The 9873-nt window shown below is 43.4% G+C and overlaps 1 protein-coding gene across 1 annotated transcript in view; it reads right to left on the bottom strand.

Annotated features, from left to right (window-relative positions):
- Positions 1–672: 672 nt before the first annotated feature.
- Positions 673–9873, bottom strand: part of LOC142278332 (uncharacterized) — a 48048-nt gene continuing 38847 nt past the window's right edge. The window contains exon 4 of the mRNA XM_075333128.1: positions 673–1273. Coding sequence (XP_075189243.1) covers positions 1070–1273 — 204 coding nt within the window. The 3' untranslated portion in view covers positions 673–1069. The remainder of the gene's footprint in view (positions 1274–9873) is intronic.

Below are 9873 nucleotides of genomic sequence, written 5' to 3'. Positions count from 1 at the left end.
TTGGTTCAGTGTGTGTGGTGGTAACCAGGTGAGGAGGACAAAGACAAATCAGACCAACCTACAGTCAGGAATGGTGGTGGAGGGTCATGGCTTGAGTGCTTCCAGCTGTGGGGGCAACATTTCATTGACAGATCCATGAATACTTGTCCTGTGACATCTTTAAGCAGGGCATGATCCCCTCGCTTTATATTCCAACATGATAATGACTCCAAACACCTCCAAGACCACAACTACTTTGAACAGAATCGGAGGATAAAGGTGCTGGACTGGTCTAGATCTAAAGCCTATGGAGCATCTCTGGGACCTCCTCAAATAGAAGGTAGAGGAGCCCAGGGTCTCTAACATTCACTAGCTTCGTGGTTTCATCATGGAGGATGGAAGAGGAACCAGGGGCCTTTGTGAAGCTCTAGTGACCTCCAGGCCCAAAAGAGGTAAGCCATGCTGGAAAATATTGATATTTACACTTGTGCACAATTTGGCCATTTTTACTTAGGGGTGTACTTACTTTTGTTGCCAGTGGTTTAGACATTAATAGCTGTGTTAAGTTATTTATGGGGCATCAAATTTACACCTTTATATAAGCTGCACACTGACACTGTACTTTGTCTCAAAGTGTCAGATCGTCATTGTTGACCCATGGAAGAATATAATAAAATATAAAAAAAAAATGGGAGGGGTGTACTCACTTTTGTGATATTCTGTATGTCTCTCTATGTCATTGGAGACAGATGATAACATTTCTGCCCAATAGCAGCCTGTGAGTGCAGAAGTTCAGCTCCGTACGACCCTGGGATTTATTAATGGCAATTTAGAACACACAGAGATGCTCGTCTGTAGGTAACATCCACCACCATGTTGTGATTCTGATATCTTTTACATTATTATTCTTTACTATTTATTACATAGAATTTTTTATTTAAATGTCGAAAAAATCATAAATTATGCATTGTGTAATCTTATATTGGCAGTGATTGGGCATCATTGGTTATGAGCGGGATATTCAGCATCGACTCTAAAATCACTTCTCTAATCAGCGGCTGAATATCTTCTGGCGGTCAACTTGGAGTAGTTACTTGTTATAATCCTCTTGTGTGACCATCAGGTTATAATGTGTCGCCCCCTTCCATGTGCCTTCAAGAAGTGTCTCAAATCCAAAGACGGTCCGGACTCTCATTTTGTACGGCACATTCAGTTCTGCTTTCATCACAGAAGCCACCACTCGTATGGCTTTACCAGGAGGAACCTCCACCTCAGAGTTTGATGAAAATTTCACCTGTATTAGGAAATGATGATAAAAAATGATCAGATCAGAAATAGTAAATTTTTTATCCATTATGTTAATGAAGGTTTAATCCTAATCACAGATTACTATGGTACAAGAACTAAGATTGTAGATTCTTTACTGTCCGAGCTGTCAGACAATGGGTTCTTTGCTGCAGATTAATGATTCTTATGAGCACTGAAACTAAAGAATATAGATGAGCAATCGTGATTCAAAAAGATCGGCAAATTTCAAAATCGTACAATCCTTCCAGGGATTGGAAAACCGAACATTAGACTGAAAACTCAGAAATGTTCAGTTTGGATCAGTGCATGTTTGATTTGCAGAAACCATCCTCTACCAGCGCTATCACTGCCATGTCAAGTATTGGCATGGCTGTGATTGGCCAGGGAAATCACTGTAAAAAATTAAAAGTAAAATGGTTAAAGAATGACATACTTACCGAGTCTTTCCATGTCTGCTCACTATTCCTCATGCATATTTCCTGCTTTCCCCACCCACCAGCATCTCTGATTGGCGGCAGTCAGACCGCACCCTCTCTGAAAGCGTCTGTGATTGGTTGTACAATAATCCTACACGCTGTCTGCATCCTTAGACTGATGTAAAATAAATAAATAAATTTAAAAAATGGTGTGTGGTGCCCCATATATTGATACCAGCACAGATAAAGCCCATGGCTACAGGCTGCAGGCCCAGCCGTGCACTTATCGTGGCTGTGTATCAAAATAAGAAGAACTGCATGCAGATTTTTTTTAAAAATAAATGAATAAATGAATCTAAAAAATGGTCTGCAGTAACCCCCAATTTGATACCCATTTAAAATAGATGCACTCTCAGGGACCAATGGATTGACTTGCTGCTGTCACTGAATCAGCTGTTCAGCCTGTGATGGGAGACAATCGATCCACTCCGGCGTTGTCAGTGGAACACCTGGGGTAGACAGACACTGCACACCAAAAATCAACTTGGCCATCCTGCTGGAGGCTAAGGTGATGTCTCTCACTGCGGATGTCATACTGGGCGTGGGGAGAGACACCCATCAAGTGGACTCCTGGGAATAATGGAGGCTGAAACACAAAGAGGGGGGGTAACCAGGGGCTCCTGTGCTGACCCTGACACTGGAGGGGCCCTGTGCTTGCCCTCAAACTACAGGTACCTATAAGGGTTTGGAGGTGTGGCCCACAAACATGCCCCTGTCTCTTAGCCACACCCTAGGATTAAATCCCACCACCCACCAATCCACGAAAGGAAAAACAAAATAATAAACAGCAAGAAGGGGAAAAAGGAAAAACAACAACTTATCTTAGGAGGGAATCTTCAGAATCTACAGCAACAGTAGTCTGAAGCCACAAAAAGGAAAAACAACAACTTATCTTGAGAGGGAATCTTCAGAATCTACAGCAACAGTAGTCTGAAGCCACATGCACTCCTGAGCAAGCAACTTCTCCAAGTGAAGAGTATAAGGCTATGTGCGCACGTTGCGTCCTGACCAGTGCGGCAAAGAACGCACCCTCTGGCAGACGTGACGCTGCGTGTTGACAAAAAGAATGCATCCAAAACGCATGTATTTTGAATGCATTTTCCATGCCTTTTACATGCATTTTGGATGCATTTTTGTCAGTGTGGTCCCCCGGCAATTCAGCTCTGCTACATGTCCACTGACTGCAGACACAGACAGAGTCGGGCGATGAGAATGAACTCGGATGAACTACTCTCGACTTCATTGTCATCCCGCGGCTCTGTCTCTGTGTGCTGTCCCATAACGTGGAGCTCCCCATCTTGAGAATACCAGCCTTCAGTCATGTGGCTTTACCCTGGCTGGTACCAAAATTGGGGGGGGACCGCACGTCGTTTTTTTTTAAATTTTTTATTTATTTTGTTATCTGCTTGATATAGACACGCCCACCGGCGGCTGTGATTAGTTGCAGTGAGACAGCTGTCACTCAGGGTGGGGGCATGTCTGACTCCAAACAATCATAAGCGCCAGTGGGCGAGGGAAGCAGGGAATACGTGATGGATTAATGAGCGACCGGCATTTTCAAAAGACGAGAAGCCATCACAGTGTGAACGCCATGCAGTGCCGCGCCGGTGATCGGGGATCGGTGAGTACAAGAGAGGGGGTGGGAGGGAGAGACCGACATGGACATAGAGATAGAGACTGAGACAGAGAGACCGACCGACAGAGAGAGAGAGCCCGAAAGACCTGCGTTTATTATGTCAAAAACACATGCAGATCGCTAGTAAAAAGCAAGTGAAACACATTCTTTCTTGAAAAATATGCGTTTAGACATTTCTCTTTGACTTCAATGTTATTAAAACGCTGCCAAAATGGCAAAAACAATTGATATGTTGCTTCTTCAAATGCAGGGATTTTGACAAATTTTCGGAAACTAAAATGTGCAGCATTTGTAAATGCATTGTGCGCACAAGAAAGCCCTATGTCCTATAGACTTTGCCTGGAAATCAAAACGCTGCAGCTCAAAACGCTGCAGAAACGCATGAAAAAAGCAAAGTGCGCACATAGCCTTACCCGCACTGGAGGAGTGACAGGCCCCACGTTATAATGGCCCTTATTACTAGCTGGAGGAAAGGTTCCTCCACCCTGACAAGGAAACAGAAAAAACCTAAATCAAGCACTGAAAAGGACAGCGTCCATTAACGTCTGGGCGGTCGCCGGGCCCTTCTGCACCTGGTCTCAGCAGCAGCACCTGCAGGTCCAGACACATCCGTGACAGCGGACCCATGAGTAAGATCTCTTTTGACTTTATCTTGGGTCATGGCAGGGCTAGCCAGTCTGGCCGTGGACTCAGGATTGCTGCATCTCCATCTGCCAGCTCCCAAATGGGAGTAGATAAATGGGACTAAAAAAACTAATTTGCAGTGACCGGGCGCTGCAAAAACTGGCTCCACTTGGAATTAAAAAAACCTGTTTATTAGCTAAAAATCACAATGTGTTTCGGGAATGATCCACCCCCTTCCTCAGGTGATACCACAGATCAGTTGCCTACAACTCTTCTGTAGGAAATACATGATCACTACATTAGTCATTAATTAATTTGTTAACACAATTATGAATAGCTTGAAGCAACATACACTAATTAGTTTATAAAATCAAATTAGTAGATTAATTATAAAGATGTTTCAAAGATATGCATATATATTAGCACCATAATTACAGTATATACTGTAGTTTCACAGTGTTTAAGGTTGGAGGTAGACTTAAGTCCATTGAGTTCAACCCATGACCTAAACCTAACATGTAGATCCAGAGGAAGGAGAAACTCAAATCCTTGTTATAAATGTGGGAAAGAAAAGTTGTATTTACATAATAAAATGCCATTAGGGATCATTGAATGCGTGAGCTGTTGTTTTACTAATCACTGAGACCCTCCCGACTCAATGTCATTCATGCATAGATTCTATAGTGCGGACAACATATTGGAGGCCACAGTTGCACTTGATCATATATGTGATATATGTTGAGCTGCAATTGAAACTAAAAACTTGAAGCCACAAGATTGCCTGTCTAGGATTGAAGAAAGGACGAAAGATACTCCAGATAATAAATCATTAAACGCTAATCAGTTCAAACATGGGCTTGTAATCACCTATAACAGTTCTCATAATATTGTTAAAAAACTAAAAAAAACTAATGGTTTATTCTGGGAAGTGACCCGATATTATCGAACGTTCTACCATAGAGTCATTACACACAGCAGGATCTATTTCACGTGCTTATTATATATTATATAGCGTCATTACACACAGCGGGATCTATTTCACATGTTTATTATATATTATATGGTGTCATTACACACAGCGGGATCTATTTCACATGTTTATTAGTATATATTATATAGAGTCATTACACACAGAGGGATCTATTTCACGTGTTTATTATATATTATATAGAGTCATTACACACAGAGGGATCTATTTCATGTGTGTATTATATATTATATAGAGTCATTACACACAGTGTTACGAACCAGAGCCGCCATAACCGCAAGCAGCCTGCTGCGGTTCCTGTTGTGACCAGGCGCCGGCTGCCGTTCTTGGCCGTGCCTCGGGTCGTTCAGTTGGCTGTTCCTTCCACCACGTCTAAGTGTGGAGAGGCGGCTAGTGCGCATGCGTGCGCCTATTTACCCCAGCCAGAGACTAAGCCCGGTGTTTTGCCTACTGAGCATGCTCAGCCTGATTGTGTTATGTCTGAGACTAAGTCCTCAGTTCAGGCTACTGAGCATGCTCCCACAATTAACCCTAACAGCCTCTTTGCACAGGTACTTGGACTTCGTGCTGTGTCTAAGTTCTGGGATGTGCCTACTGAGCATGCTCAAACTGATAGTCTGCTTTCTGAGCCTGTTGTTCAGGCTACTGAGCATGCTCAGGCACTTAGTGCATCAGAGGCTAGGTCCGGTAAGAACCTCACTGAACATGTCCGTGAGGTGGCAGGCCATGGTAGGGCAGAGGGTGTCAGGTGTCCTGATGACGTGGCAACTCTGGACTGGCTCTCAGAGGCCCGCCCCTATGATCTGGCACCTCACCATTGGTCGTCAGACGATGACTGGTGAAGTGTTTGGGGCGTGGCTGCCATGAGGTCATCAATGACGTGGCGGTTCCGGATAGGTTGCATGTGACGTCACTGATGACATCCACTGTCAAAATAAAATCAGATAGCGCAATCTAAATAGCACCCGAGATATTTTGTTAATAGATTTGTAGTTGGAAGCTGCTCACCTGGTTTTGTTGTGCGCCTTCGCACAACCCCGGTGATGAGCGTGTAATTCCTCTAGAATTAAGGGGCTGTAGTAACTGATGTTATCCGATCCTTTTTGGCTGGATGGAGCCGGAGGTTTACCGCTGATAGCTCCTGGTTCACCGACTCCTTTGATCCTGAAGCTTCAGGTCGGCTCTCCGTCCTCTCGCTGGATTGATCAGGGTGAACTGATAGATTCTGTGATCCTCAGCAGCTCTTTGCCGGAATCCCTTTCGGGAGTGGACAATGTAGATAATAGTGATGAAAATCCGGTTTTTGAGCGCTAATAATGGATTTGAATCTGGAGGTTCTTTTGAAGATAAGGCTTTATTATTAAATAAATAAATAAATAAAGCTCTTGTTATCACTTCACAACGCGTTTCAGCAAGATCCCCTTGCTTTCCTCAGGTGTAACAAGAGCTAATGCACATAAAATTTATAGGTGAACAACCCCTTAGGTGGGGCTTATGGGTGTAACATACATGCAAATCATTGTTAAAAGGATTTTTTTTTTAGGATCCTTCTTTCTCCTACATCAATATGTCTCCATATCCCTATATATAATTATATATGTGTGCACGTGTATGTATGTATATGCATACGTTTATTACAACAGGGTAAAGGGCAAAATAAGATCGAATAATATTTCAATATGTTATTATAATACATGTATTTATTTAGAATAAGCTTGTGTAAACCGTGTTTCCAATTGACATAATTGTTTTATGGTTTTATTCAATTTTATTATGTCTAGAGGTTTTACTAAGAAATTTATCACAAATTTATCCGACTTCTTTTTAAAAAAATTTTTTTAAAAAAATCCTTTTAAAACAAATCTTTCAAAAAAATCCTTTTAACAATGATTTGCATGTATGTTACACCCATAAGCCCCACCTAAGGGGTTGTTCACCTATAAATTTTATGTGCATTAGCTCTTGTTACACCTGAGGAAAGCAAGGGGATCTTGCTGAAACGCGTTGTGAAGTGATAACAAGAGCTTTATGCCTTATCTTCAAAAGAACCTCCAGATTCAAATCCATTATTAGCGCTCAAAGACCGGATTTTCTTCACTATTATCTACATTGTCACTGATGACATGGCACTCTGCTATTGGACCTTGGTGGTTCCACCCTGGGTTTGGGGCGGACCCAGGTTATAAAAGGGGCTGGAGACAACATGGAGGTGCGCAGTCTCCATTTAGAGTTCTTGGTGGCATAAGCCTTGTTGGAAGCATTAGGTAGGGCTAGGCGAACGGGGCCTGTCAGGCCAAGATTCGTGGCTCAGCACATGAGGGTCAGGCGCCGTGCTTCCTTGCTACCTTTCGTGTTGTGCTAGAGCAGTCCAGTGGCGTTAACTGGGCTGCGGCTGCTGCGTCACCTGTTCAGTTGTGCCTCCTACGCACACGGACAGAATACCTGTTGCGTCACCTGTCTGAGAGTGCCCTCTACGCACACGGACAGTGTACCTGCTGCGCCACCTGTCCGGTTGTGCCCTCTACGCGCACGGACAGCGCACCCCAGAATCCCTGTAAAGTTAACAGGGTGTTCTTGGATTGGGTGTGTGAACCCTATTATCCTCCTCGGCTTCCCAGTCAAATGCTACTGGTGTGACTACCTGGTCTGACGTGTCCTTTACACACGTGGCCAGTCGAGTGGTGGCCAGAAACGCTAATCGGAGGACCGCTCGGCCTGACGTGTCTTACACACGTGGCTGACAGGGTGCTGTCGCAGCGGTCTTCTCGGTCAACGCTAACTGGTTACCATCCGGCCTGACGTGTTGTTACACACGTGGTCGGAGTAGCATCCGCTCCACCGAAACGCTAACTGGGTTGTCGTCCGGTCTGACGTGTCCCTACACACGTGACCGGTTCCTTGAGTTATCTCAGAGCCATCCAGCTCTATAGTCTCCGCCTAACCCACAGGGTACCAGCAGCTCCATTACCATCTGGAGCACGGTGGGCCCCGACTGGCGATTGGGATATATACCCCTGGTCCTAATCTGCCGGTCCCCCCGTAACACACAGAGGGATCTATTTCATGTGTTTATTATATATTATAAAGAGTCATTACACACAGAGGGATCTATGTCACGTGTTTATTATATAATATATAGAGTCATTACACACAGAGGGATCTATTTCATGTATTTATTACATATTATATAGAGTCATTACACACAGAAGGATCTATTTCTTGTGTTATTATATAATATTTAGAGTCATTACACACAGAGGGATCTATTTCTTGTGTTATATAATATTTAGAGTCATTACACACAGAGGGATCTATTTCATGTGTTTATTATATATTATATAGAGTCATTACACACAGAGGGAACTCTTTCATGTGTTTATTATATATATTATATAGAGTCATTACACAAAGAGGAATATATTTCCTGTGTTTATTATATATTATATAGAGGCATTACACACAGAGGGATCTATTTCACGTGTTTATTTCTGTTAATGTTGATGATTATGGCTTACACCCAATAAAAATTCAAAAGTCATTATCTCAGAAAATTATAATAATTATCACAAAACATGTGCAAAGACTTTCTAAAGTGTTTAAAATGGTCCCTTAGTCTGGTTCAGTAGGCTACACAATAATCGGGAAGACTGCTGATGTGACAGATGTCTAGAAGGCAGTCATTGACACACTCCACAAGGAGGGTAAGCCACAAAAGGTTATTTATAAAGAAGCTGTCTGTTCACAGAGTGCTGTATCCAAGCATATTAATGGAAGGTTCAGTGGAAGGAAAAAGTGTGGTAGAAAAAGGTGCACAAGTAACTGGGATACCCGCAGCCTTGATAGGATTGTTAGGAAAAAGCCATTCAAAAATTTGAGGGAGATTCACAAGGAGTGGACGCTGCTGGAGTCAGTGCTTCTAGAGCCACCACACACAGACGTATCCAGAACAAGGCCTACAAGTGTCGCATTACTTGTGTCACCATTCATGACCAATAGACAATGCCAAAAGCATCTTACCTGGGCCAAGAAGGAAAAGCACTGGACTGTTCTCAGTGTCCAAGGTGTTGTTATCAGATGAAAGTAAATTTTGCATTTCATTAGGAAATCGCGGTCCCAGAGTCTGGAGGAAGAGTGGAGAGGCCACAATCCAAACTGCTGAGGTCTAGTGCAGTGTTTCTCAACTCCAGTCCTCAAGACCCACCAAGAGATCATGTTTTCAGGTTTTCCTCAATCAGGTTTTCAGGATTTCCTTAATGTTGCACAGGTGATGGAATTATTCCCTGTCTAACATTGAGGAAAACCTGAAAACATGATCCGTTGGTGGGTCTTGAGGACTGGAGTTGAGAAACACTGGTCTAGTGTGAAGGCTCCACAGTCAGTGATGGTTTGGGGAGCCATGTCATCTGCTGGTGTAGATCCACTGTGTTTTATCAAGACCAAAGTCAGCGCAGCCGTCTACCAGGACATTGTACAGCTCTTCATGCTTCACGCTGCTGACAAGCTTTCTAGAGATGGAAATGTCATTTTAGGGCGGCACGGTGGCTCAGTGGTTAGCACTGCAGTCTTACAGCGCTGAGGTCCTGGGTTCGAATCCCACCAAGGACACCATCTGCAAGGAGTTTGTATGTTCTCCCCGTGTTTGCGTGGGTTTCCTCCGGGTATTCCGGTTTCCTCCCACACTCCAAAAACATACAGTCAGGGAATTTAGATTGTGAGCCCCAATGGGGACAGTGTTCCTGATGTATGTAAAGCGCTGCGGAATTTGTTAGCGCTATATAAAAATAAAGATTTATTTATTTATTTTTATTTATTTTCCAGCAGGACTTGGCACCTGTTCACACTGCCAAAAGTACCAATGCCTG

Source organism: Anomaloglossus baeobatrachus, chromosome 1 (assembly GCF_048569485.1).
Source record: "Anomaloglossus baeobatrachus isolate aAnoBae1 chromosome 1, aAnoBae1.hap1, whole genome shotgun sequence".
Taxonomy (NCBI): Eukaryota; Metazoa; Chordata; class Amphibia; order Anura; family Aromobatidae; genus Anomaloglossus; species Anomaloglossus baeobatrachus.
Note: the sequence above shows the minus strand (reverse complement) of the source record. Positions and strands in the feature narration are given on the sequence as shown.